The sequence below is a fragment of the Primulina tabacum genome, chromosome 10 (assembly GCF_025594145.1).
Source record: "Primulina tabacum isolate GXHZ01 chromosome 10, ASM2559414v2, whole genome shotgun sequence".
In the NCBI taxonomy this organism is placed as follows: Eukaryota; Viridiplantae; Streptophyta; class Magnoliopsida; order Lamiales; family Gesneriaceae; genus Primulina; species Primulina tabacum.
This window is the reverse complement of record NC_134559.1, coordinates 3,285,475-3,312,228: the sequence shown is the minus strand read 5'-3', so window position 1 is coordinate 3,312,228 and position 26,754 is coordinate 3,285,475. Positions and strand designations below refer to the sequence as shown.

At 35.0% G+C, this 26,754-nt stretch overlaps 7 protein-coding genes across 11 annotated transcripts; 3 read left to right on the top strand and 4 right to left on the bottom strand.

Moving 5' to 3' along the window:
* Positions 1 to 421: 421 nt before the first annotated feature.
* Positions 422 to 4,221, top strand: LOC142506244 (zinc finger CCCH domain-containing protein 30-like). 3 transcript variants are annotated; one of them, XM_075619435.1, is made up of 2 exons: positions 422 to 733; positions 1,695 to 4,221. In XM_075619435.1, the coding sequence occupies exon 2, from the start codon at positions 1,762 to 1,764 to the stop codon at positions 3,889 to 3,891; it is 2,130 nt and encodes a 709-aa protein (XP_075475550.1). In that variant the 5' UTR covers positions 422 to 733; positions 1,695 to 1,761; the 3' UTR covers positions 3,892 to 4,221. The 3 variants fall into 3 exon arrangements, with proteins under 3 accessions (XP_075475550.1, XP_075475549.1, XP_075475548.1); XM_075619434.1 differs by having other exon boundaries at positions 1,676 to 4,221; XM_075619433.1 differs by having other exon boundaries at positions 1,654 to 4,221.
* A 1,057-nt stretch (positions 4,222 to 5,278) lies between these two features.
* On the bottom strand, positions 5,279 to 9,147 carry LOC142505394 (protein DETOXIFICATION 43-like). Of its 3 annotated transcripts, none has more exons than XM_075618368.1 (13): positions 8,894 to 9,147; positions 8,649 to 8,770; positions 8,001 to 8,282; positions 7,677 to 7,864; positions 7,456 to 7,591; positions 7,159 to 7,255; positions 6,822 to 6,922; positions 6,330 to 6,493; positions 6,121 to 6,192; positions 5,930 to 6,046; positions 5,750 to 5,845; positions 5,537 to 5,658; positions 5,279 to 5,363 (listed from the first exon to the last, which is right to left on the bottom strand). In XM_075618368.1, the coding sequence occupies exons 1-13, from the start codon at positions 8,974 to 8,976 to the stop codon at positions 5,309 to 5,311; spliced, it is 1,635 nt and encodes a 544-aa protein (XP_075474483.1). In that variant the 5' UTR covers positions 8,977 to 9,147; the 3' UTR covers positions 5,279 to 5,308. The 3 variants fall into 3 exon arrangements, with proteins under 3 accessions (XP_075474483.1, XP_075474484.1, XP_075474485.1); XM_075618369.1 differs by having other exon boundaries at positions 7,159 to 7,249; XM_075618370.1 differs by lacking the exon at positions 5,537 to 5,658.
* A 636-nt stretch (positions 9,148 to 9,783) lies between these two features.
* On the bottom strand, positions 9,784 to 12,296 carry LOC142505573 (uncharacterized). The gene is made up of 3 exons (XM_075618611.1): positions 11,772 to 12,296; positions 10,639 to 10,824; positions 9,784 to 10,216 (listed from the first exon to the last, which is right to left on the bottom strand). The coding sequence occupies exons 1-3, from the start codon at positions 12,279 to 12,281 to the stop codon at positions 9,926 to 9,928; spliced, it is 987 nt and encodes a 328-aa protein (XP_075474726.1). The 5' UTR covers positions 12,282 to 12,296; the 3' UTR covers positions 9,784 to 9,925.
* A 2,603-nt stretch (positions 12,297 to 14,899) lies between these two features.
* Positions 14,900 to 15,739, bottom strand: LOC142505268 (dirigent protein 22-like). Its single transcript, XM_075618180.1, has one exon. The coding sequence runs from the start codon at positions 15,625 to 15,627 to the stop codon at positions 15,067 to 15,069; it is 561 nt and encodes a 186-aa protein (XP_075474295.1). The 5' UTR covers positions 15,628 to 15,739; the 3' UTR covers positions 14,900 to 15,066.
* A 2,068-nt stretch (positions 15,740 to 17,807) lies between these two features.
* On the top strand, positions 17,808 to 18,413 carry LOC142505971 (uncharacterized). Its single transcript, XM_075619109.1, has one exon. The coding sequence runs from the start codon at positions 18,012 to 18,014 to the stop codon at positions 18,213 to 18,215; it is 204 nt and encodes a 67-aa protein (XP_075475224.1). The 5' UTR covers positions 17,808 to 18,011; the 3' UTR covers positions 18,216 to 18,413.
* Positions 18,414 to 18,927: 514 nt separating this feature from the next.
* Positions 18,928 to 21,341, bottom strand: LOC142505970 (uncharacterized). The gene is made up of 6 exons (XM_075619108.1): positions 21,038 to 21,341; positions 20,807 to 20,877; positions 20,455 to 20,510; positions 19,836 to 20,309; positions 19,485 to 19,650; positions 18,928 to 19,254 (listed from the first exon to the last, which is right to left on the bottom strand). The coding sequence occupies exons 1-6, from the start codon at positions 21,180 to 21,182 to the stop codon at positions 19,087 to 19,089; spliced, it is 1,080 nt and encodes a 359-aa protein (XP_075475223.1). The 5' UTR covers positions 21,183 to 21,341; the 3' UTR covers positions 18,928 to 19,086.
* A 773-nt stretch (positions 21,342 to 22,114) lies between these two features.
* On the top strand, positions 22,115 to 24,475 carry LOC142506088 (large ribosomal subunit protein uL18c-like). Its single transcript, XM_075619235.1, has 3 exons — positions 22,115 to 22,369; positions 23,251 to 23,412; positions 23,979 to 24,475. The coding sequence occupies exons 1-3, from the start codon at positions 22,175 to 22,177 to the stop codon at positions 24,126 to 24,128; spliced, it is 507 nt and encodes a 168-aa protein (XP_075475350.1). The 5' UTR covers positions 22,115 to 22,174; the 3' UTR covers positions 24,129 to 24,475.
* Positions 24,476 to 26,754: the final 2,279 nt, after the last annotated feature.

Genomic DNA, 26,754 nt, shown 5'->3' with positions numbered 1-26,754 from the left:
TTTATCCTGTTACTTTTGAAAAAGAAAATTGATATCATCTTATGTGTTAATCCAAATGAATCTTTAGTCGACTAAACTTGAAATGATTAAGAAAGAGGAAATATGACATTAATCATACCGTTTTCATGAAATAAAATGTATAAATTCTTAATTAATTAAAAATTTATTTTTTGGGGGCAATTTTAGAATGTTATTATTATTGAAAATATGGGAAAAAAATCAATCAAAGGAAGAGCAACCAAACACGACCTTACGGTCTCACCGTCCAAATCCAAATTTCCTTGCTTGCTGGTCCCACATTTCTCATCTCCCTCGAAATTCGACTCTCATTTAGCGTGAATTTCAATACCATTTTGTATTTCATTGCAATTTCAATTTCAATTTCATTTCGATTTAAAAACCGCTTCTCTCTAAGCCTAAAAGCAACGCATTCTCTCACTACTCTCTATCACAGGCCTCCTTCCTGTCGCTTTCTCTCTATATTTTCTCGTTTTCCCCACATATACATACTTAACTCGCACTGTTTCTATCCATGGCTACGTTGGAAAAGACTTCTCCCACTGTCTTTTTGAGTTGCAAATCTGTACGATGAAGATCACATCTCTTTAAACTTCGGCTTTCTTTGATTTTTATTTTAATCATTATTTCCTCTCTTCAACAAATAGATTGTAAAAGTTTGATTGATACGATCCGTTGGTAGATCTCGGTAAAAGCTCTGTTTTTGGGATCATCGGTTAGTTCTATGTTCTGGGATCTCTCATTTATTTTATTCTCTTTGGGTTTTCAATGCGTCGAGCTGATTTGTTGAGTTGGGTTGACTCCAATTTTCTGTTTGATGTGAAAAATCTTTTTTTAAGTTCGCCCTGATATAGATTATGGGATTATGAAATCTATTTTGTTGCTTGTATTTTCAATGATTTGATGGAGTTTCCTTTTTAGCTAATTTTTTTTGATGTCACTGAGCTGTATGGATAGCTCTATAATCGTCTAAATGAATCGGTGATTGGTATATTAGGTTCGAATGTATTTAGGACCGAAGATTCGATCTTATCGGGGTATTTTTGGTGAAAAAAGCTAAATTTGTTTGCTTTTCAAAACGTGGTTTAATATTTCGAAGTTAGATTCTTAATTTGACCATGTTTTGCATCTGTTTGTTTGTGATACAATATTGGCTTGCTTCTCTATTCTTTAATTTTTCTTATATTTCTAAATAAAGTGGGAGTCTTCAAGATCTTAGGGACCTATTTTCGAGAATATTAAAAAATAGCACCTGGCCTCAAATTCTTGGGTCGATACGGGTGTGAATAGTTATCAAGTTTTACTTTAAATTGATGATGTACTTTTTGTTAATTTGGTTTATACCCTGCTTTATCTCAACATAACGGGTACTTGGATGTTGTGGTTTTTGTATGGTGTTTAGCACTTATTATTCAATATTGACATAGCTGTTTATGCACAAAGTTACAAGATTTTAATGTACGCGCAAAAGTTTCAAGATTATTCGTGCGGAACATAACATTTTACCATTTGGAATGAAAAAAAATTATGACCGATAACATAATAAGAAAACCTTGTATCTCTCTTTTGAATGGATCATGCTTACTCTTTTGGGGGAGGGGTCCATTGATATCTGTTTATTTTCATTTGATTCAGATAGTTCTTGGTTGTTCTGTAGTTGATTGGACTATGTGCAGTGGGCAGGAGCAATCAAATTCAAGTTCTTCTACCACCCAAAAGGCTGCTGATTCACAATCGAATGAAATGAAGGACATGAGTAATTTATCTGTGGAGACTGAAGATTCCTTTTCCAGTGTACTTGAGTTTGCTGCCAACAATGATCTCGAATCTTTCAAGAGGTACATTGAGTTTGATTTGTCCCCAGTTGATGAAACTGGGCCTTGGTTTGTTCGGAAGAAAGGTTCAAAGCAAATCAGCGAGGAAGAAAGAACTCCGCTGATGGTAGCAGCTACTTATGGCAGTGTGGATGTGTTGAAGTTGATAGTTGCTTTGCCAGAGGTTGATTTGAATAAATCGTGTGGTAAAGACAAGTGGACTGCTCTTCATTGTGCTGCTTATGGAGGCTCTATCCATGCATTTGATGTTGTGAAACTACTGTTATCTGCTGGCGCTGATCCTAATGTCGAGGATGTAGACGGCTGCCGTCCAGTTGATGTGATTGTTGCCCCTCCAAAGCTTCCTGGTGCCAGGGCTGCTCTCGGGGAATTGCTCTTGAACAATATTTCTGATGGATCAGTTGGCGAAGGCATCAATGTTGTTTCTTTATGTAGTTCGAATGCATCCTCACCTGTTTTATCATCAAACCAGGAGAGCATTTCTCCATCGTCACCATCCAACTATATATCTACTCCTGCTGTCTTAAAATCCAGTGATGTTCCTGCTAATTCTTTGTCTGAGAAGAAACAATATCCAGTGGATCCATCTCTGCCCGACATTCGGAATAGTATCTATTCAACTGATGAGTTCCGTATGTTCTCTTTCAAGGTCAGGCCTTGTTCGAGAGCTTATTCTCATGATTGGACCGAGTGCCCTTTTGTTCATCCTGGAGAAAATGCTCGAAGAAGGGATCCTCGGAAGTTCCATTACAGTTGTGTCCCTTGTCCTGATTTTCGTAAGGGTGCGTGTCGGCGAGGAGACATGTGCGAGTATGCACATGGTGTATTCGAATGTTGGCTGCATCCTGCTCAGTATCGAACAAGACTGTGTAAAGATGGCACTAGCTGTGGCAGACAGGTGTGCTTTTTTGCGCACACTCAAGAAGAGCTTCGTCCTTTGTATGGCTCTACCGGATCTGGTGTTCCTTCACCCATATCAGCTGCCTCTGCAGCTAGTTTCATGGACATGGCTACAGCTTTAAGCCTTTTGCCTGGTTCACCATCATCACACTCTGTGATGTCTCCCGTATTTAATCCGAGCATGTCCCCTTCAGCAAATGCAATGTCTCATTCATCTGCACCTTGGCCTCAGCCAAATGTCCCGACCCTTAATCTACCTGGTAGCAATCTGCAGTCCAGTCGCCTAAGATCTTCCCTTAGTGCCCGAGATATCCCACCCGAGGATCTTAATCTGTTGCGGGATTTTGATGCGCAGCAATTTGTTATGAATGATTTGGCATGTTTTTCACAGCCACATCCCAATTCTGCTTTGTTGAACCGATCTGCGAGATCCAAGTCATCTCTTACTCCTTCGAATCTTGAAGATCTCTTTATGGCCGAGCTTGCCTTATCCCCTAGATTTTCTTCTGACCAGGCAGCTAATTCTGGTGTTTTTTCTCCCACCCACAAATCAGCTGTTCTTAATCAGTTTCAACAGCAGCAGAACATTTTATCACCTATTAACACTACAGCATTTTCTCCTAGAAATATTGAACACCCTCTATTGCAGGCTTCTCTTGGTGTCTCGTCGCCAAGAATGTCACCAAGAAGCTTGGAATCTGCATCACCAATGAGTGCCCGTTACTCAGCTTTTGCTCATCGTGAGAAGCAACAGCTACAGATGCGTAGCCTCAGCTCCCGAGATCTTGGATCCAACCGAGCCCCCACCTTTGGATCTCCTGTAGCTGCTCTGCCTAAATGGGGATCCCCCAATGAAAAAGCTGACTGGTTCCTAAGTGGAAACAATCACGTTTCCTTAAAGAGATCGTCTTCTTTTGAACTCGGCAACGATGTGGAGGAGCCCGACTTGTCGTGGGTGCAGTCTCTTGTCAAAGAATCACCACCTGAGATGATGGAAAAGCCTGTTGCTGCTTCCATTCCTGGTTCTGCCGTGACATCCGGTGAGTGTTTGAAATCAAATTCTGAAATCGATTCTATTGATCATTCAGTTATAGGAGCCTGGCTCGAGCAGATGCAACACGATCAGCTTGTAGCCTAGTAAACAGGATCAAGAATCCATTAAGTTAGTCAACAACCCCTATTTTAGGAAATATAAAGAAATCCCCTCTTTTTTCGACCGTGTAGAGGTGCAAGTCTAGCGGTAACCACAGCGTTTCTAAAGCTCGGGAGTTTGATGGGTATAGTGGATTTTTATGATGGTGATTATTATTATTTTTTGAAAGATGTATCTTGCACTAATCATTTGTTGATTATTAAATGCGTTTCCAATTTGTTGTCTGGGCTGTGTACTGAAGAAAACCCAGTCCAGTTTTGGACAATGTTCCTTTGTATTCGATATAATCTTAAGGTTATCCATCTATTTTATATATTTCTGCTCTTTATTCCATTTAATGAAGTCATAATTGTAATTTTTGGGTTTCAAGGCTTATAATTGATGCTTGTGGCTTCTTGTATTTAGTGACGTTGGTACAATGATGCATTTCTGTAAAAATGAAGCTAGACATGAACAAAATAATTTTGTAATAGTCTCTCTATTCATTTATTTAAATTCCAATTCTTTTTTTGGGTACAAGGAAACAAAAATTAGCTTATGGATTTCGATCCCCTACTAAACAAGCAGATGTGAACAAGGAAGGAAGATGTTTTATGAATTCCCACCACAGACATCTATATTTGACTTGTCGATGAAACCAAATTTATTTGGTGAATAAAATCAACTAAAAACAATTGGGATGGTTTTTTGGACAAATACGAGGATTGTTTCATCGTACCCGTGTAGGCAGTGCCTGCACGGGCAATGAACGGCCCGGATCACTCCACATGAGTGATCCGGGCCCACCTCCATGTAAAGAAAAAAAAAAATTGGCTCGAAAAAATTCGAGTCGTTGGATCGACCCCTGCAGACAGTGCCCGCAGGGGTAGGGTCGACCGAACCCAAATATGAGGCATTATTGTGCGACAAGGGCCTACACATTGATGGCGATTGGTTTCCTTGCCTCGAAGAGTTGTTGCGACTTTAGTAGGTTTGAAAATTGAAATGTGATTGAGAGATCATATAAGATATGGTTGATACCATAAATGCACGTCAGTGACTCGGAAATGAGAGAGATACGCTTTGTTCTCTCTCTCTTAATAATAACTGATTAATTTTATAATAAAAATATTTTATGAAAAATATTATTTTTCGTATCGAAAATTTATATTATGAGTAAGTCTTTTGCGAGAGGGTTTGCGAAATTTGCATTCAATTTACAAATAAATTAAAAGAAATATTTTATTTCAAAAAACTATGATAATTCATATGCATAGCTGGACCAATAATCAAAGTGTCCATCCTAAAATGATATGGACACTGTGTCTCACCTCACATAATCAAATTACAAATAGACCATGTGACTTATGCACCAGTGTTCAGTTTTATCCTACATAACAACATTATATTACATGTACGTATTCTAAGGGAGCAACCGACTCCAAAGAAATTTCCACGGTCCTGTTCCTGTTCCCATCCTGCAAATATAAAGCATAACCATTACAAACTGAAAATTAATCCAACTTTATTTCGTAGATTTTTTGTTTTTATCGTACGTTGTTTTTCACTTTACTAAAACAATGTTATTTTTTTTTTCATTGATTTTTTTTTTTTAAATTTATTTCATTCAAGAGAAATCAAATCAAATTACCTCCAAACGCCAGCTAATGTTCTGAGTGCCATGTAAATGGTTAAAGCATACCAAATTCCAACAAACCCATCAAATTTTGACAGAACAAACAATGATCCAATGCTTATGATGGACACCACAACCTGAATATCCATTTTTTTTTAATAATTCAAAATTAATAGAGATTTTGCTTGTTTGATTTTATATTTTATGATGTTTCGTTGACTTAATTACCATGGAGTATGCAGAGTATGCAAAATCGGATGCTCCAAAGTTTATGCCGTCGAAAACGAACGCCAACGAATTTATAGGCTGCGTAGCTGCTACAAACTGTTCGTAAAAAGGATGGAGGTTTTACTAGTTTGACAAGTGGTATGAAGAAAATAGTGCAAATGTTTGATGAGTGATCCATACCGGCATGCCTATGGCAATTATGCGAATTACACTTTTGTCTTTGGTAAATATCCCTGATCCGAATTCGAGACCAAGTCCAACAAAGACAGCAAGTCCTAGTCCTAGTACAAATCCCATCTGAAAACATGAACTTATCAAACACTTGTTTATTTCTTCCCTCAACGTTCCGTTCATGGATAGTTGAACTATACCTGTAATACTCTGGCTGCTGCCGCTGTTGCGTTTTGATAATCTTTCTCAGCAAATGCACAAGCAAGAATTGCCTACAAATTAGAGAGGTGAAACTACATTAATCCTCTTGTTGTAAAGATTGGAGCGTTAATTAATTATTCGGATGTGTGGAAACTTGGGTTAATATGAATTATTTAAAAGAAACATATATATTTATGGTTTTGGATACCTGTCCAGCCACAGCTAAGCCATCAGCAAGAAGTGAAGAAGTCATCCAAATCTGCAGGCATATTTGAAATGCAGCCATAGATGTAGCACCAAGTCTTGCAGCCATCGATGCTGCTAAAGTCACACATATTGTCACAGCAATAACTCTTGCCAGTAAAAGAAGACCTGTTATCGGGGAAATGTTCAGCCAAGAAATATGGACCACAAAATAAATATTATATCATATAAGACATGATAAATTTAAGGATTGTCTAATATGTGAGCTACATACATTTCGTGTTGGATTAGAGATAATAGATAACGGTTAGTGACCATCGACTCTCTAAGTTGACTAACGTACGGGCATTTTTGCATGCTTTCCAATGTTAGTTTTATTAGTTTTGTTTCATAACCATTGTCGCCATGTCTCTGTCTAAACCTCTGATCTTACTCTTGATTATTGCAAATGATATTTAGAGAATTAAACGGGCAGCATGCGAAGGGAAGTACTTGCCATTCTTGAGAAATCTTTTCAATTGCAAATCCTTGAGACTTGGAGGTAGCAGATCCACTTTTTTCATTAATTTGATAAAGAGTATCAAGGAGATCAAGTACCTGAAAAATATTTGAATGGACATTTCAAATTATATATTAATTATTGGTATTACATAATTATATACATCAAGTAGATGTTCATCACATGTGTTGCCCACGGAGTAGATCGATACGTGCAACATATCTCATGATAGAGTACGTGATAAACATTCACTTGGATAGTTGGATTTATGAAATGAAACCAAGTGTAATAAAATGTTGGGGATGATTTAATAAATGTATAACGTGGAACTTACTGTGAAAGAACATGAGCAATGGCTGCACCAGAAACACCTAGCCGGCAAGCAAATATAAATATGGGATCCAAAATTATATTTGTTAAATCTCCTGCAGCTGTTTATGGTCATAAAGTTCAACCGCAATTTATTTTTATACTCGAGTGCATTATCGAAAAAAGAGATCAGATAAATAAACAGATCTATGCTGGTCGATCGACTAAAGTAATTAAAGTAGGGAACCCATTGGTTTGCCAAACTTCAATTAAATCTTGATTTCACGTAAAAATTTAAAACATACCAAAGATAGAGTCTTACCGATGGCATAGAGAGGAGTTTTAGTGTCCTTGAAACCTCGAAAGACTCCTTGCATGGCTAAAGAGAGGAGAACCGCTGGTGCCCCAAGTGATCTTATTGTTAAATACTTGTGCGCCGGGGTTAGCATAGGAGATCCCTGGAAATTAATATATAGCAATGTTATGTTTCCTTTTAATGTGATATGTACTAATAAAATAGGCAGCAATATCTTGGATACTCACAGATTTCACTCCCATTGCACTTAAAAATGGTTCTGCCAAACAAATAAGGAATGTGGTCTGAAGAAGTCCAAGAATGCAACCAAGAACTAGTGCCGTAGATGCAGAAGGGATGTTCCGGCGTTCGATTTTCGTTCTCTCTTTATTTGAACCGATGCTAGGAGCATCAACAGACTTACATGTAACGAAATCTGCCCAAAGGGAAAAATATTAGCTATAATCATAAATCTCGAGTTAAGTCTTAAGTTCAAGTTAAATAACCCCGCTGTGTGATTCATGTGAGTGTGTTAGAAAGGAAAACCTAGACGAGAATCAAGATTTGTATACCATTTTCCAAGTCTAGATCATCAGTAATTTCACCCATCTCTATGTTTTCTAACATATCATTGTTGTCCGGTGGCATGAGTGTGTTTGAATGCGTATCCTTATTGTTACCAGAACCCTTTTCCAGATCGTCTCCTTGTTCATCTTGTATATCGGCGATTTTTCGGACGGTGTCTTCCTCAGCAACAAAAGAGGTGGTGATACTAACAAGTGGGAATATGGTAATCTTGGAAGCTTGATTGAATATAGCTATTGAAACTCCCACAGCAGCTGTTTCCACGGGACCTGCAAATGTATATCTCCAATCAATTTTTATTATCCTAGCTAGCAAAATCTGTCCATTTTTTTTTTTGGCAAGGAAAGAAAACGTTTCCTGTACATGATCAAGAGACAAAGAAAACTATTTTCTTGAAAACATATGTTTCCATGCTATTAAGCATATACTGCGATAAATTCTTGAACAAACATTTCATTATATTCTCAAACTGGCAATTATGTGATCTCTTTCAAAAATTCACTAAATCACCCCTGAATCCCCCGGTCCTTCTCTATTTAGTTAAATAATATCAAAATACGGTGCTCACTCCAATGAGCACAACAATGGCATTGCTTCATAAATAGCATATATACATACAATGAAACAAACGTTACCTAAATGACCGATAAACGCTGTATCGATCAATGATGCGATCGGATCAGCGGCTAATGCCATGGCAGCAGGGAGTGCAATGCATAAAATCTCCATTCCGATATCATCTCGTTTGAAAACAAACCTAAAATCCGGACATCAAGAAAATGGATGTATAATCAAAAGTCTTAACAAAACATTTGATTTCATGGGACGACGTTACGTTAGCCAAGTCCTATATATATATATATATAAGATAAAACTTTACTTCGCATCTTTGAAGAAAACCGAAATGGGTATTCTCCAGTTTCCTCCTGGCGGTGGTGGAATCCCCTCAGTATCCTCAGACATGAATTCCGGACAGAGCTAAGTCACCAATATTTTGAAGCTAGCTCCAGTACTGTGTATAACGATTGTTCGATGTTACATGCATGACCTCGAAAACATCGATGTTCGCTGTCAAAAGAAGAAAGAAAAGAATCGACATTTGTCTTGGTCTCTTGGAAGATATTGCATTGCGTATTTAAGTCATCCGTACATACGTATATATATAGCAGTAGTATTATATAAATGTATCGGGAACAGAAAAAAGCTTACACTGCATGTATAGACATTAAAAATAAAGCAAAACGTGGAGTACTAGCCGTACGTATAGCCACTGATCTTATCACTTGTTTTGTTCCCAGAAAAAATAATAATAATTCAAATTTTATTTAAAAAATATAAGATTATGATGTCCAAAATATATAATTAGATGATCTATATAAAGACGATCTTATATCACCCTTCAATTCGAATTAACAAAAGCAATGTTTATTTTATTTTTTATTTAAAATAAGTTTCAGCCCCGTGGATACAAATTAAACAATACAATTATATATTGACTAATTACAAACAATTTTCACGGGGATAGGAATAAGCCAAAAAATGATATTTTTTGTCTCGTAACATGCGTTTTTTATTATTATTTATTTTTTATCATATTATCGATTAATTTAAGATTTTAGTCAAATCACTATTTTAATAATTTTTAGTCCACTAACTTGCATTTCATTAGCATTTTAGTGAAAATTTGACTTAAAAAAAAATTTAGTACGTGAAATAAAATCGTGAATTGACTTATAATATGACAAAAAGCGAAAAATATAATCAAAAAATATTATTATCCCAAGTAAGTAAATAAACTTGCAGTCTCAGAAAAATTACCATACAAGTTAAATTTTTCTTTCTGAGGGGATCCCTTTCTCTCACACACACACACACACACACACACACACATATATATATATATATATATATATCATGGAGTTACAGTGCAAGTGCTGCTAAATTTCTGGGTCCTATTTTTCTTGTCGTATGAATTATCTATAAGTACCAAACATTGAGCTTCACGGTGAAATTTTGGTTCAAAAAGTCCCCAAATCACATTGAAACTTGAAACAAAACTCAATTTAATAGTGATAGGCAAACCATTTCCGGACTCAAGCAGGTCTTGCATGCTTCTTCCACCACCATACATTGCCTTATTTACAGTTCCAACATATAACTTGAAAACTGTAGAATCATCACTACCAGCATACATTTCTGCACCCTAATATGAAATATAATAATACCCCAAAAAAAAATGTAAGTGAAAAAGTAATTCATAAACCAATTGAATGGGTATCAAAATATATATAAATTTCAGGTAAAACAATTTTTTTCCATTAATTTGTTTGATATTAAGTTTTGATACACTAAGTTTTCAAATTTAATTTGTTTTCAGTAGGATAACTTTTAATTTTCAGCTTTTTTAATTTGGTCAAATTACTGGTTTGACACCGAAAATGCTGATATGATATCTCGTTGATGTGACACTGAAAAATATTGGGATAATATTGAAAATTCCAAAACAGTTGAAAATTAAAGTTAGTATACCAAAACCGTAGTTTGACAATTTAATGGACGGAAACCCAAAATTAAACAACTTAATGGATCAAGAAAATCATTTTTTTTCCCCTAAATTTTACTTACTTGTGACATTGCAAAAGGGAAATGGCCAAAGAACATTTTAGTAATTGGAGAGTGGATGTGAAGGCCGAAAATTCTAGACTTGTTTTCTATAGTTAAATCCATTGATGCATTGCAGCTCAGTATTTTGGTTGTGACGCCAGTCGCATCCACTCCTTCGCCTAATTTGAACTGGTGAATTCCACCCATCTGCAAATTAAAATTATTTAATTTAGTCATAAGTACTAAACTCAATTAACAAAAAAATTATTAAATTCACTGGTTTTAACTTAAATCTTGTAAACGATTAGTTATTAATTTAATCTCTCAAACACACTAATTTTATGAAAATAAAACATAATTAAGTTGGAAAAAAATATTTATATTCAATCATACTTTATTATATTGTGTGTGTGTGTGTGTGTGAGTGAGTGAGGGGGAGAGATTGAATATTAAGCTTTATGTGAGTGGTTATGCAATGAATTGTATTCTCCATTTGTAACGTACAATTAACCTAAGGTAAAAACTTGTATGAGACGGTGTTATGTGTCGTATTTTGTGAGACGGATCTCTTATTTGGATCATCCATGAAAAATATTACTTTTTATGCTAAGAATATTATTTTTTATTTTGAATATCGCTAGGGTTGACCCGTCTCACAGATAAAGATTCATGAAACAGTCTCATAAGAGACCTACTCTTAACCTAATAATTGTGATCACTTCATATCTTTCTTTAAGAATTATCTGAAATGTCAAAAAAAACATAAAGTATGGCTTTTCGACTTCGATTTCATTCTTCTTCGAGAATTTCTCTTCTTTATTTTCTTTTTTCAGCTGAAAAGAGAGTTCTTTTTAGGAGTCGTGTTATTGGGCTATGAATAGAAACACCATTTCAGAGACCTAAAAGTCGGAATAGGATTGAGGCCTAATATGTCATAATTTGTCTTGGGCCTTTATACATTGGGCTTCAATCTGACCCATAATTTGTATTTTAAATTCTACTTAAATCGCAACTTGCGATTCTTCTCGACAAATTTATTCCAAAAAAAAAAAAAAAATCTAAAATTCATCAGCATTTTCGATTAAAAAAATTAAAATTTTCAAATGTTTTTAGAAAATAAAGGAAAATATAATGTGCATATATGTATATTATACCTTGACGAACACTCGAGGTGTTGGTGGCTTAGCAGCAACATAGAAAACGATCAACGCAATCATCAAACTCACCAAAAACCTCCAAGCCAACTGCACACAAATCCACCACCAAGCATCCGAATACCTCAATGAAAAATATTTCTGCCACCCTCTCTCCCTCGGATCGCCAAAAAGCTCATCATCATCATGATGGTCATCGAACCCATTTTTCAATACTATTCGACCACGGTTTTTATGTGTTTGTTCGTCAGAATTCTTTTCCTTGTCGTGAAGAAACGAGTTGGTGGATGCTCTAGACGACGAGTAAACCGGGTTGATGTTGATCAACAAGTTTCGATGATCAGATTGAAGTGGAGATTGGTGATCATGATACGTAAACAATTCGTCGTTGTTATTGTTGTTGGTGTTGGTATGGGAAACATTTGACGGGCTTTGAACGAAGTAGAGTGCATAAGGATAGGATCGGAATAATGCTTCATCTTCCGACGAATCCATTCTGTAATTAGCCATTAATGTAGAAGTTGCCAGTGTTGTACATGAGCGTGTGACATTTATATAAAGGGAGGGTTTTTATTTATTTATTTATTGGAAATATTTTTTTCGCGGTTCGAATCAGATCTCATGTGTATGTCACTTCACTCAAACGAACAATGATGACATCAACGTCAGTAATTTATTTGAAAACAAAAGTGCGATTGAGTGAATAGCCCCAATAGCTCTTTTATCGACAATTTATTTTAAGATCATAAAATTTAATTAAAGAAAAAAATTTAACTAATAAACGCAATTAGATATTTAATATTCGTGGGGCGCTTTACACCGAATTGATCTCCTTTAATGTGGCCAAGGGGAATCATATCAAAGTAAGCACGCTTTTAAACTCTCTCCCCTTTCGCCTATAATTCACTTATTTTAAATTAAATTACAATTTAGCAACTCCAACACTTAACCCTTTTGACCACTGATATTCACTTTTGTAAAATCCCCAGTTGGGATTAAATTAATACACGAAAGGTTACTCCCATCATTATTCATCATTAATGACTTCCATTTTCTTTCACAATAAAGAAAATACACCAACAATTTTCGGTTTCGTCATTGCTAAGTGCTCCTAAACTAAAAGTAAATTAATGTCAAGCATGGGTGAAACATTTCAAAGATTAAAGCCACAATCCATGGATTTCATCGATCACGAGTTCCTTAATTCGCGACGGTTTCGATGAAATTACAATATTTCAAAATTACAAGTAAGCATTATTTTCGTAGATTTGAAGTTAGACGGTAGATTGGGATATAAGAATGGCACATATATATCATGATGAGAGGCAATATCGAGAGTAGCTTTTGCTTTTGTACTAAGACATAATGAGTTCCATTCATTGCATAAATATGTTTTTTAATAATAATAATAATAATAATAATAATAAAATAAAACAAAATACAATCATGAGACGATTCAAAGCATTAAACTTAAATCCAGCAACTAATTTTGATAATATATAGAAAGATTAAATAAATTCAATGAGAATGTATCTAACATCACAAAAACTCCTGTGAGACGGTCTCACATGTCAATTTTGTGAAACGAATATTCTATTTAAGACGCATATGAAAAATAGAGTATACGTGTTTAATAGTATTCTTGGTCCATCCATAATACTAAACACAAGATTAATAGAGTCAAAAAGACATTTGATCGATGTTCATGGGATTCAGGTCAATTTATTGCACATGATTTACCCATGAAACCAGCACATTTTGTTTGGGCTCTACTTTTGGATTGTTTTAACTCGAACCTATTGGCCCAAATTTTTGTTTTGCAAATTAAAGGCCTTTAACATTTTTGCCAATGTATTTTTTTCTTTTTTTATATATTTGATTTGTACTTTTTCCTGATATTTTATTTTGGAATAATAAAAAAAACTATACAAACGAGGGATGCAGCGGATGTAAAAAAGGATAATATTACCATCTCCATCCGAGACCAATAAAATTTATGTACGTGTCTTCCGAATGTGAAAAGATCACATAAAATACCCAATTTCACTTTCTTGAAAAAAACAAAAAAACAAAAAATAGAAAAGAAACTTATACTAAAATGTAATTAAAGCGTCAATAAAAAAATATTGAAAAATCTTAAAAGCAGCAATTTACTCATGAGTAGCTTTCTTGTGAGACGATCTCACGAATCTTTATCTGTGAGACGGGCCAACTTTACCGATATTCACAATAAAAAATAACTTCTTAACATAAAAAATAATACTTTTTCATGGATGACCCAAATTAAGAGATCCGTCTCACAAAATACGATTCGTGAGACCGACTCACACAAGTTTGTCATTATTATTTTCACATATGGTTGATCTGATTTCTCATATATTTGGCCAAATCAACGTAATCTGAATGTGGTCCTACCTTAATTAAGTAAGTCTTATTTTTTTTTATTATTTTTTTTTTAATGAAAGGGACTATTCCGTTGACCGTACTGATGTTATTTATGAAATATTTACACCACGAGCTCAAATACTAGTTAAAATTATATAGAGATTATTTTGAATAAAAATTTATATGATCTCACGAAAATAAAGTTGTCATGTATTTTCAAATAGCTTATAGATTATTGAACAAGTTATAAATAATATATTTAGGCTATTTTTAAATATAAGCAGACACGCTTTTGACCATACACGATTAGACAATAATTTGACAGCAAGGTTTAATAAGTTGTTAGATTTAAACTAATCCAACTTAATCGACAATCATGAAGTAAAATTGCTTGACTCGATCAACATATTCGTGCCACCTAAAAGTTTTGGGGGATAAAAAATTTGAACCTAACTCACGTTGACGAAATGAGTTTTCGTATCTTAATTGTTTTCGATTTAAAAATAAAAATTTACGATAAAAAATTAAAATTTCAAACTCAGAAAATATATGAAAATACACATTTTATAAAATTTTATCTACTCAATTGTGTTTTTATTTACAAATTGAGAAGATCTATTTATAGAATTTTTTTAAAAATAATCCAAAAATAAATATATCATTAAATACATAATCACACACGAATTTTCAATATTTACAACTCATATTTTCAAGATTTAAAATCTTATTTTCAATAATAATAATAAGAAAGAAAAAGGGCAAAACAGTTCAAACTTCCAAACGCATACATCCAAAATCTAGGAAGACATATTTTACGCGACATTTACGAATTACAAAATATAATTAAAAGAGACCAACTTCGATATTGCACTTTCAAACTCACGACGATCATTTTCCTTCACCAATTCAACTAACAAATTTCTTCGTGATGATCGGGATAAGCAACATAAAACGTGTACTCCAGAACACCATAATTCGAGACCGGATCGAAAGAGAAAGTGTTCGAAATCGAGTACCCCCTCGCCATCCGAAAAACTCCAGTCCCACCAATGATGGGCAGCTCACGGTCCTTGTTGTTGATCGGATTTCGTCCACCGATACAAATACTGCCACCTTTATGCTCGCCTCCGTGGAAATAGAAGGTCAGGTTCATAGTCAGGGCCGATTCGCACAAGTCCGAAAACGAAATAAGCCCTTGAGCTCGACCCAATTTCTCCGAATTACGATCAGATCCGGATGTCAGCAGGTCATCTACAACCCGTACTTGACCAAAATTCGTCGGTGAATTCTTGGTCTGGACTGACCGAGCCACCTCCCACACCGTCGGATTCGACCCTCCTAAAGCATCTTGGACGTAAACCCGTATTTTGGCTGTCTTTTCCTTTGCTTTGATCAGTTTATTCAGCCTTTCTTCTTGCGCATCTGAATCATGAGTGCTGCTCGGATTCACGATTTGGAAAAGCTTTTCCATCTCTGTAACCCTCCTCTTTGGTTTTTTTCCCCCCAACAAGCAAATGAAAAATAGTTATATAAATGGAATACGATCTAAATTATATTTGCATGGTTAAGACGTTCAGGTCTATATCTATATATGTAGAGAGGTGAGCCTGCTAACAAGAATATAGAAAAGTCAAGTTGCATAGATTCCTCTGAAATATCCAAGTTTTTTTTTTTTTTTTGCTTTTTTTATTGGTTAAAAAATTATACCGGACCACAAAAAAGCAAAATGATCCGAAATAAAGCATTATTAATTTTAGCCACGCATATCTGTCATGTGACAGACGACTTTTGTCGCATGAATAGAACCTTCCTTTTTTTTTTTCAGACAAAAAAGAAAAAAGACCGTCTCTAGTCGATGGGTGGTTGAGAGTTGGTGGTGGCTTATTTTGACCACAATAAAATTATATTAGTTGAATTGGTCTTAATAGAGTCCCTACACAAACAAAGGCCTGGGTTTTGTTAGGAGGACCAAAAGTTTGTTTTAGACAGGCTTAGCCCAGTTGATGCATGCAAATGTGAGGCCCATTCTCAGTTTTCTCGTCTTCTCAATATTATTTTTGTTGATTCTTCCCCAAATACGATAAATAGTAGGAGTTTAGAGCAGGTCTCTCGTGAGACGGTCTCACGAATCTTTATCTATGAGACGGGTCAATCCTACTAATATTTACAATAAAAAATAATACTTCTAGCATAAAAATTAATGTTTTTTCATGGATGACCCAAATAAGAGATCCATTTACAAAATACTATCAGTGAGACTGTTTCACATAAGTTTTTGACAAGAGTTTAAGTCAACACTCATTATTTCATATGAATCTTAATGCAGATGTAGTCATAACGTTTTTACAAATTATTCAACTCAATATTTTTTAAGAAAGGAAAGAATAAAAAAAATTAATAATCCTAACATATAATTAACAATATCAGTAAAAAATCACATCCAAATTTTATTAAAACAAAATCATTCCTCTAAAATATATAATGCAAATAGAAAAAATTGCATTTTTTTAAGAGAAGGAAAAAAAAAACCCATTAGTTTCCTCAATATTATGACCAATATAAAATTGTGGGCTAAACTACTAAAAAAAATTGGCTTAATTCCCCAATATTAAACGAGAATTATGGAACTGAATTATTAAATAAGTTTGACCCAAAATTCTGCCCATCAAAAGCCAGCAAAGCCCACATAGTACATCCGCCCTTTTTTTCAAAAGGTGGACGGACACCCTTTTTATTTATTTCTATACTAAAATAAAATATTTGTAGAAGAATGAATTTAGCATAAAAAAAAAAACATTGAAACCTTGTAATCTAAACACGTGTGCACATATACAATAGACATCTGGTACACAAGTGTCTGACACCGTGAAGAACTAAAAAACTCTAAAAAGGATCACATGCATGTATAAAATAGATAAAAATTTGTGTGAGACGATCTCATGGATCGTATTTTGTGAGACTGATATCTTATTTGATTCATCCGCAAAAAATTATTATTTTTTATGCTAGTAATATTATTTTTTATTGTGAATATCGATAGGGTTGACCCGTCTCATATTTAAAGATTCGTGAGACCGTCTCACAAGAAACCTACTCTATAACATATTTTGAACGAGTTTTCGAGTTGGATTTCTAATTTTGATGCAACTAAAAATGGGATATTTGGAAAATAATTAGAATATAGTTTTTTTCTTAGAATATGGATTTATTGTTGATTAAACTTTTTCATAAGCATATTTCGATATAATCTTTTCAGATTAAATGTGATGCTTATGTCAATATATTTAAACGTTTTTTTCCATTATTTATTCAGTTACATTTAAGATTTTAAATCCACAACTCGAATATATTGTTTTCATTGGTTCCAAGTTCATATGAAGAATTTGGAATATCTTATGTTAATTGATATTTTTTTTCATGTTTCCATTTCAAATCTACTATACAACTTAGCTATTTAAAATACTGACATATCTAAATCTATAAATCCAAAGGCAACCTATAATTATTCCGAACAAATACGAACAATTTAAGTGAAAATGGAAAGATGCAAGGCCTTCACAGAAATCAGCGGTTGTGGAGATCACGGGTAGACCTCCGAGGGCCGGTTGTTATCCTAATAAAACGATGTTATTAAATGAAATCTTCACCTAAATAAAATACCAATAAATAAGTTGTGAAATCTAAGCTGGCGTTCCCCAATCTCACCACATCATCCTAAAATCAACCACTCCATAATTTCCAAATCAAGGAGCGAGCCCCTCTGTCTCAGTTTCTTTTCACGAATCAATAGCAATCCCACTAAAAAAGATTGTTTCTTTCACAAGCCCACTTAGTCAATTGCGGTTGGGTTCGAAGATGTTGCATTTGTTCTTCGCCGTGGCGTTTTCTGCCGTCCCTTTGACCCTTTACATCCCTCCGGTCAGAAGCTTGAATCTGTTTGTGGAGACGATGGAGGATATCTTGAGGGAGTCGAGTTCTCATACTGGTGGAATATTTCCACGTTTGAGGTATGCTTGTTCCAGGATCTTGAACTGTATACTTTGTAACAATACCAGGTAGATGATTTTTGAACGATCTGGGATTACAACCCCGGTTTGACGAAACTGAGCTTGTGAATATTGGCCCCCGTTTTTTTTTTTCTCTCTGTTTTTGACGCTATAAAAATGTTGAGGAATTGTGGTTCGTGGAAGTGTTCTTGTGGGATGCCGATTGTTGATGTGTTTTGAGATAATAAAAGCTAATCACGTTTTCTTTTCATGAATTTGGTATTGATTTAGGGCTTTTCCCCTTGGTGGTGTTATATATTACTGTTGAATACGAGCTTGTTGCCATTTTTTTCTTCCACTGTAGCATCTTCAATTTAGAGCTACGGATATCACTGAAATGCAATTACGTACGGTTTGTTTAACTTATGCGAAAACCCAAATTCAAGTCCTAGACTTTCCTCCCAGGGGCTTACCCTGTGATTTGCAACGAGGTGTCGAGATGTTACAAAGGGGGTTCAATACTTCAATCTCTCCAATTTGAGTTCGAAAAATTATCTGGACTGAAAGTGGTATTCTTGAAACAATTACTGCGACCTATTTCTCATTAGTTGCACTAGTATGCTGTCTGTTTTTAAGGTAGACGCTATCTCAATCAGTGGAGCTGTCTGAGTGGATCGAGAAAGGAGCTGATGTATAGGGTCCGTGGTTGCTTACTGTGCCATATTTATATAATGACAAGTATTCTATTGCACGTTCTTGATAGAAATTGACAAAGAAATTGGTGGTAGGAAAGAATCTTTCTCATCTAATTTCAAGTACGTCATGGTTATATAATGTTTTACAACATTTTGTTTCAAACTTATTCTCAAACAAATGTAAAATGTACAAATAATAAAAGAATGGTTATATATATATAAATATCTCTTTAGTTATTTTAATGCTACTTAATAGCTTGAAAGAGTGCAAGGTTTTAAGAACCAGAAAGCATTCAAAGTTCTTGCTTCTTTCTCAGCTGCTCCAACTGGAGTTTCTCCTTCAGGGTTGATCTTCTCATGTTCGACCTGGTTACTCTCTTTGTTGGTTTGCTTAACCTCTTGCAGAATCCCTCTTCCCTGTATTTTAAGCATTGTTATGTTCAGTCAGAAACACACATCTGGCATATTAGAAATATGTGCAAGTTTTCTTTGGCTTCTGGTGTGTGCGATTATTAAGCACGAATTTGCAAGGAGCCGAACCATCTACCTAGAGAGCTGCCTCATTATACTTTTTTCTTTTTTCAGAAGATTGTTGTTGAATTTTAAATTTGAAATCAATCCATAATTGGATATTGTGTATCACATACCAGAGGTTTGGACATGAAAGTCTTAGGTGTTGTCTCAGCTTGCAACGCCCCGCGATTTGCAGAGAAACACTGTGGAGTAGGAGGTAAAGTTCGAATCTTTGGTAAACCATCCTTGATATTTTTCACAGATACCATAGGGATGTTGTTCTCTGCATCATCTTTTCTTCTGCAATAGATTTCAAGATTCTTACAGCTAGCTGATTAAAAAATTAATGCATTTTTTAATATAAAATTAATTAATGCATCCTTGGACCTGAAAGCTTTGCGATAAAATCACACATAAAATTTAACTTGTCCTGGTTGAGTGGAATACTTTTGTCGGGTGCACCCTGAGTGGAAGAGAAAATTTACCTGATCTTTCGCTGCTTTTCCTTTGACATTCTGGTTTCCGTTGCTTTCACATCTTCTCTGCTCAACTCTAGCAATGGCTTCTTTTCCTTTTCTTTGGTATTAAACTCCCCAGAATCCCTAGAATCGACATCCCCAATATCTTTACTATCTTTAACCTTAGTAGCTAGTTTCTTCAACTCATTACAGAATTCTGCAACCTTGTTCAGTATATCCCCACCACCAGAGAACAAATCTCTTGCAGATAAAGTACTTTTCAGCTTTGGTATTTGATAGGCTTTGCTCATTGCACTATCATCCCTTGGTTTCTTCTCCGTGCTTGATTTGATTGCCTCTTTTCTGAGTTTAGCTTTGTGATTTGGAGGGGTTGAGAAGTTGGGATTTTGATTTTCCCCATCAACAAGGATTTTGCGGTCGTTTGTGTCCTTTAACAAAACAGAAGTTGGATTTGTCGCTCTTTTCTTCAACTTCGCATCTCTGCAGATTTTAGATTAGTTAATATCCTGTTTATGTTATGCGTGACAGGTTCAAGATTTACAAACCGGAGAACCTGTGTTAGTAGACGATACCTAGATCCACCCACACCGTGCTAAACTGAACGCTAAAATACTGTAATCGATACCTTGTTTTTTCTTCACCGAATGGAAGAATCTCAGAAACTCTTGCAGATTTCTGAAGCTGGAGACACATGCAGTAAATGAGAAAAAAGCAGACAAATCATAACATAATCAATAATCTTATCGAGCCCGTTTGTATCAAAGTTGGTAACAATTACACAAAATATGAAGTTATGCCCCGGATTTTTTATTTTTGAAAATGTCAATTTGAAGCTCAGATGTCCATTGCAGGAAAAAGTTTACCCGACGGGGAATTGTTTCACGTTCATTAACATCCGAACACCCGATTCACATAAATTTTCAACACCAAACATTAATTGTGCAGTGAACAAGAAATATAAGGCAAAATAAATAAACCTTAGAATTCGAAGTGGGAGTCCTCTCTTTCCCATGAAAGAAATCTTCAGCTGTCTTGGGGTGATTACAACCTATACATTAATTCACACATTGATTAACCGAATAAACACGCCCAAAGTCATCAGCGCAAGAGAAAAACAAGAAAATCAAACCCCTCCCCAACTATCATACACCTGCATTATATATATACCCCACAAAACCGTTTGTGCGTGTGTTTGTTTTGTGGCTTACTGGGGCGGCAAAACCAGGCTTCATCGTCAAGAGGGACGTCCGAGGCCAAAAAATCAATCCATTTCGGGGCATCGATGAGCTCATACATCTCGTCTCTCACAAATCTTGAATCTACATTCTTCCAATCAATTATTGCAACGTCCATTTAGTCTTATCTCTGTAAAAGAAGCAAAAAAAATTTAACACATACAGACGAAAAATAACAAGTTCAAAATCCAAGTATGTGTGTAAAATCCCAGATCAGAGCTTATTAGAAAGAAAGAAAAAAAGAAAGCGGAGAATAAACGAAGAGATAGTGGACCGTTGGAGGGGAAGGAATTTTCTGCTTTAATCCGCTATTTGTCTATTACTTTTCGACCGTTGGGAATTTTCACGTTTTATTTGTTCTGGCGAGACTGTAGATTTGTGCTATTGGGTCAACGATTGGGCAAATAGATTGTCTGTTTGGCCTTTTCATTAAAATAAAATAAATATAATATTTTCACGTTATTATATAATAAATACAATTATAGAGTATTTTGGGAAATTAAGAAAATTTAGTTAAAAGTAACGTGAGACGATCTCACGGGTCGTATTTTGTGAGACAGATCTCTTATCTGGGTAATCCATGAAAAAATTACTTTTTATGTTAATAATATTACTTTTTATTGCGAATATCGATTAGATTGACCTGTCTCAGAGATAAAAATTCGTGAGATCGTCTCACAAGAGACCTACTCTGAAAGTAATGATTAATTGGGCATATAAAAAGGAGGAAAAATATGTTTTGGAGAAAGAAAATAAATAAGATTGTTATCACTGTGAGGGAAGGAATAAATTGAAAGAAAGATTAGGTAACTTTTCTTAACATAAAACTTACCTTTAACGTGATATGAGGTAAGAACGTTGAATTTAATATTTTTACAATATAAAGTTTTATTGTTTTAATTGAGATGGGGCAAATATTAAAAGTTAAAACAGTAATTTCTAACAGGAGAACTTTTTTGGTGTGCAAATTATAATTTTCATCTTTTAAAGGGTCACTTTGTAAATACCAAAAAATTGTTTCCCTGGCCCTTCCTTTCTCTCTCCTTATCTTGAAGCCAACGTCATTCTCTCCCTCTAGGAAACATTTGGAGATAAGAGAAGTGATAAGAAATGTCCAGCACTTCAGTTTCGCTCTCGTTTCTGCAGACCACTTTGGTCAGTACCAAACAGAAGCAGCTTTGCAATGAGTGTTGCCCAAATTCGGTGCCGTTACTGAGTCACCGACCTCGGCCACTGATTGTTCATGCCAAGTCCGGGACTCGAACAGAGGATAGAATTGCTCGCCATTCTCGTATCCGCAAGAAGGCAAGTTTTCTATCCTGTTTGTTTTAGGATCGACAAGAATCGGCTTTATAGGTATATGAGATTATTGATGAAGAAAGTTTAAATGGGTATCAAAAATACCCCAAGTGTTTGCCAAAATGAGTGAACTAGTGCTGTTATTTTGGCCAATTGTTGTCGAGGTTGTATGTAAGGTTTGTGATGGTGAATGGTGGCCAGCTTTTTAGGATAAGAATTATGTTCACCGGTCCTTTTATCTTATTGTTATTTACTTGCATGGTTTGCTCATGGGCGATATTCTACATAATTCATCCTTATTTAGCTAGAGAAGGCAATAAAGAAGAAAACTTTTCTTACATATTGATTGTATAATTTGTTTGTTACTGATCATTTGTTACCATATGCAACATGTTGGATCAAGCGCATGATGTTCTATCAAAAGTTATTCCTGTTAACAAACATATAAATGTTCCACACTACACAGTAGCCCACGTGCTATATCTCAATAATTTTGCCATTCAGAACAATATAAGCAACCGTTGCTCCTAACATTCTATCTCCGAGTAACGGGTCCAGCTACAAGTTCAGAACATATGATCTTGGTTTTGATATTAATTGTAGGATTGAAGGTTAAAGCTGTGAATCTCTTCATATTAGTTTTTGAAGATAAAAGATGCTAGATCTTAATATAAGTTGCTAAATTGATCGAGCAAATACGCTCTAGGAGCTTTTAAGATGCTATTTTCCTGTTATTGATGTAAGATAGACATTTATGCCATTGTACAAAAAGCTTGTGAGATGTGAAATAAAAGTTGAGCTATATGTACTTTTTTTAGGGATCAACTTTTCCTTTGAATTTTGGAGCTTTTGTACTCTATTAAATTGACAATACACATTTTATTCAGGTTGAAGGGACAACAGAAAGACCAAGATTATGTGTTTTTCGCTCGAACAAGCATATCTATGTTCAGGTGATCGACGATTCAAAGATGCACACTCTTGCTTCTGCCTCTACCGTGCAGAAACCCATCTCTGAGGAGTTTGACTACAGTTCTGGTCCTACCATTGTAAGTGAATTTCCACATATCAAAAATCAAAGTAGTAGCGTTGCTAAATGCATTCACTGCATATTTATGATGTTCTAATTGATTATTTTAGAAATTCTTTGCCGTTGAAGAGTCCCATTGGCTAACAAATTACTTTATTTGCTCGTTCCATCGTCATCCAACTTGTGAATATTTCTTAAATTTTGATGCCAGTGTCTTGCATATGAGAATTCAACTAAAAGATTTTACTCCCATAGTGAATTAAATGGAAAAAAAAAAGTTGTAGGGAACCATGCCTAAAAATTTACACAGAAAAGCTTAAGTAGCTTGTTCTCGTAAGTCTGTCCTTGTCAATGCTTGATAAAATTATAAGCTTTAGCTATCGAACTGAAATTGCAATTCAAGAGTTGTGAACCCTTGTGTGCAACAATCTGGTGAGCTATGAGTGTGACATTTACTCTGCTGGAATTAAATTGTGAAAGCAGGCAGGGTTCATTCTTCGCTGCTTTACCTTCCTTTTATCCCTTATCCATGACTTTTTTTTATACCTATTATACAAGCATTAACATAAAGGTTTGTGATGTCAGGACATTGCCAAAAGAGTTGGTGAAATTATAGCAAAAACTTGTCTTGAAAAAGGAATAACAAAGGTAGCATTCGATCGGGGTGGTTACCCCTACCATGGGCGGATTGAGGCCCTTGCAGATTCTGCTCGGGAGCATGGCTTGCTGTTCTGAAGCTCAAGCAGTTGAATTAATTTTCATGTTTAATTGTAATTGAAATATTTTCACTTTTAGGCTCTGTCATTCATTAATTTCTGTGAGCGAAGAAGGCTTAAACATAAATATTGTTTAGGCTAAAACTCTCGTGTTGGGCAGTCATAATCATAGTCTTGGGGTGGATATAGGAAATAGGCTGCATGATTAGAGCCCAGGAGTCAAAATTGAGTCCGACCCAATAGAAAGGGGCTTGTAAAATGAGCCCCGGGCTATTGCCGAAGCCTTGTTCGGCATGGGCAAACCCAAACTGTAAAAACCTGTTGTGCTTTACCAAACGTTATGATTTGTGATAGCTCGAGCCATAATTTTGTAGCAGGTGTTACATAGGCTAATAGGTCGAAAATCGACTGGTTCTTGGATAAGCGTTGTGATCGGCGAGTTCCAATCCGAAAGATCCCCCTGATCATTGAGAATTGACAACACTGCCAGTAACATTCTGCCCAATCACCGACCAAAATTTATGATAGAAAACCATCAGGTCAAGGAGCTTTGGATGGATGCACGTGAAAAACAACTTCATCTCCCGAGAAAGAAGTACATAATACATCATTCATATTATTCTCCACGATAGGATCAATATAATCCACTATTTCTGCAATGTCCTGTGCTGATGGATTAGAAAATGAGAAAAATGTGGTAAAATAATCATGAACAATATTTACCGTACTCTGATGCTCAGCACACCAATCTCCATTCAGATTCCTCAAACCCTTGATATGATTTGTTTGACGCTGATAAACAAATAAATGAAAGTATTTTATGTTTTTGATCCCATTATTCAGCCAATTCACTTTTGATCTTTGTTTCCAATATATTTCTTTATGCTCCGACAGCTTTTCTATCTTCTTTTCCTTCTGAAGTATTCGAGCTAAGTTGCCTTTAATTGAATGAGAACAACAGAAATGATTCGTTTCTTTGTGCAACCTCTGGATTTTTTGACCCCATCCATTAAACCGATCCCCCGTCCAACTTTTCAGAATTTTTCTATACTGTGCTATTTGTTCCGGTAAATGAAGATTCATCAACAAAGGATAATAATAATTGTATGGAGTTTATATAATATTTGATAACCCGATACACACTTGTTATTAGCCTTTATTATTCAGGACGCCTGTGGGGCCTATTTTGTATATGTATATTTATAAATTTGCAGTGTGTCCCTTCCGTGCTCATTGAGAAGTCTACTTCCATGTTTCCCAAATTGTTTGAATGGGAATTGGGGTGAGACTGCAGTCTCCACTGATGTTGTTTCTGCGAAATCAGCCTTAGGCTCACTCATCACATCACATGTTTCCTACATCCTGTCAGTCGCTTTACAGGTTTCTTTCTGTGTCCATATGAGAATAAAAAACTCTGAGAAATTGGAGCCAAATCCATATATATAAATATGTGTATAGTCGGAAGAGACAGTCTTTATTTTATTCTTTCACTCAAGAGAAAAGAAAACTTGCATGCAATAACTGATGACAGGCTCTGAAACATCCTTGTCGAAGTCAGTATTTCTTTATTTTTGGTGAGTAACTCTGCAACTTATGAACGGTTGCAAGTATTTTCATCATTATTAGCGAGTGCATGTGAAATTTTTTTCTAAGGTAATCTTTATTTAACTGGATAAACATGAATTAAGATTAAATGGATCAAGTCTGTACATAATTTGCGGCCAATTATATATATATATATATATATTTATATTATATATATATCGAATTCATCTTTGAACCAATTTAAGCATTATATCAATCTATCTTTATGCATGGCTACCACAACAAAAGTTTGAGGTATGTTAGATCGATACATGCACCGTTTGTCATGTTCTCATTGAAATACTTATTTAATTTATCTGATCAACATGAAAGCAGAATTTGGGAGCTAGGTACGACGACAACTGTTCCTTTCACAATAAATTTCCACATACATTGTCTAAAGATGGCAATAACTATAGTACTTTAAAGGATTGGACCAAAAATGGTGTCAATTTTGTGGCTTGGACGGTGTTATGTGTCAATTTTTTGGTGCAGAAATATAATATTGATGTCTCCTTTGTCTTCCGGAATTTCAGTCATTTCTATCCGGATGCGTGAGGGGTCTAATCTAATGAGTTTGCTACCCATGTTTATTTATATATATGGTTTTTTTCAATGATAAAAAAGATATTTTTGTATCGTTTTAAAGTCATGATAGCAACATATTTGATGTGATTCAAATTCAAAGATTAAGTTATTTTATTTGTTGGCGAATTCTAAATTATACCGGTTGAATCAATGTGATCGTATCGATATACTATGGTAAAAAGTAATATTTAATTTTACGTGTACAATAAATGTTACATATTGTTTTTTAGATTACAAAAATTACTTAAATATATTTTAATATGATTTGTAATATCAAAAATAAATATAACCATACAATATAAAACCTCTTTAATTTATACACTTGGTGATTCAAAGATGTGGCATATCGTATCAGACTAGGTTTCTTGATGTATTGCCAGCTCAAAAAAAGTTTTACATATGTAAACATATACTATACACACACACACGTACGAGCCAGAGAATACAAATATAAGTAGGGATTGAGTGCGCGA

Bases quoted from the DNA above. Each gene is read 5' to 3' on its own strand.
- LOC142506244 (XM_075619434.1), top strand. From the start codon at position 1,687: ATGTGCAGTGGGCAGGAGCAATCAAATTCAAGTTCTTCTACCACCCAA.
- LOC142505394 (XM_075618368.1), bottom strand. From the start codon at position 8,976: ATGTCTGAGGATACTGAGGGGATTCCACCACCGCCAGGAGGAAACTGG. The intron at 6,923-7,158 runs GTAAGTTCCACG...AATATTTTTCAG, and splicing joins ATTGCTCATGTTCTTTCACA to GTACTTGATCTCCTTGATAC. The intron at 6,193-6,329 runs GTATCCAAAACC...TCTAATTTGTAG, and splicing joins GCTTAGCTGTGGCTGGACAG to GCAATTCTTGCTTGTGCATT.
- LOC142505573 (XM_075618611.1), bottom strand. From the start codon at position 12,281: ATGGCTAATTACAGAATGGATTCGTCGGAAGATGAAGCATTATTCCGA. The intron at 10,825-11,771 runs GTATAATATACA...TTTAATTTGCAG, and splicing joins CACCTCGAGTGTTCGTCAAG to ATGGGTGGAATTCACCAGTT. The intron at 10,217-10,638 runs GTAAGTAAAATT...ATTTCATATTAG, and splicing joins TCCCTTTTGCAATGTCACAA to GGTGCAGAAATGTATGCTGG.
- LOC142505268 (XM_075618180.1), bottom strand. From the start codon at position 15,627: ATGGAAAAGCTTTTCCAAATCGTGAATCCGAGCAGCACTCATGATTCA.
- LOC142505971 (XM_075619109.1), top strand. From the start codon at position 18,012: ATGTTGCATTTGTTCTTCGCCGTGGCGTTTTCTGCCGTCCCTTTGACC.
- LOC142505970 (XM_075619108.1), bottom strand. From the start codon at position 21,182: ATGGACGTTGCAATAATTGATTGGAAGAATGTAGATTCAAGATTTGTG. The intron at 20,310-20,454 runs GTATCGATTACA...TAAAATCTGCAG, and splicing joins TTCGGTGAAGAAAAAACAAG to AGATGCGAAGTTGAAGAAAA. The intron at 19,651-19,835 runs GTAAATTTTCTC...AATCTATTGCAG, and splicing joins GAAAAGCAGCGAAAGATCAG to AAGAAAAGATGATGCAGAGA.
- LOC142506088 (XM_075619235.1), top strand. From the start codon at position 22,175: ATGTCCAGCACTTCAGTTTCGCTCTCGTTTCTGCAGACCACTTTGGTC. The intron at 22,370-23,250 runs GCAAGTTTTCTA...CATTTTATTCAG, and splicing joins ATTCTCGTATCCGCAAGAAG to GTTGAAGGGACAACAGAAAG. The intron at 23,413-23,978 runs GTAAGTGAATTT...TTGTGATGTCAG, and splicing joins ACAGTTCTGGTCCTACCATT to GACATTGCCAAAAGAGTTGG.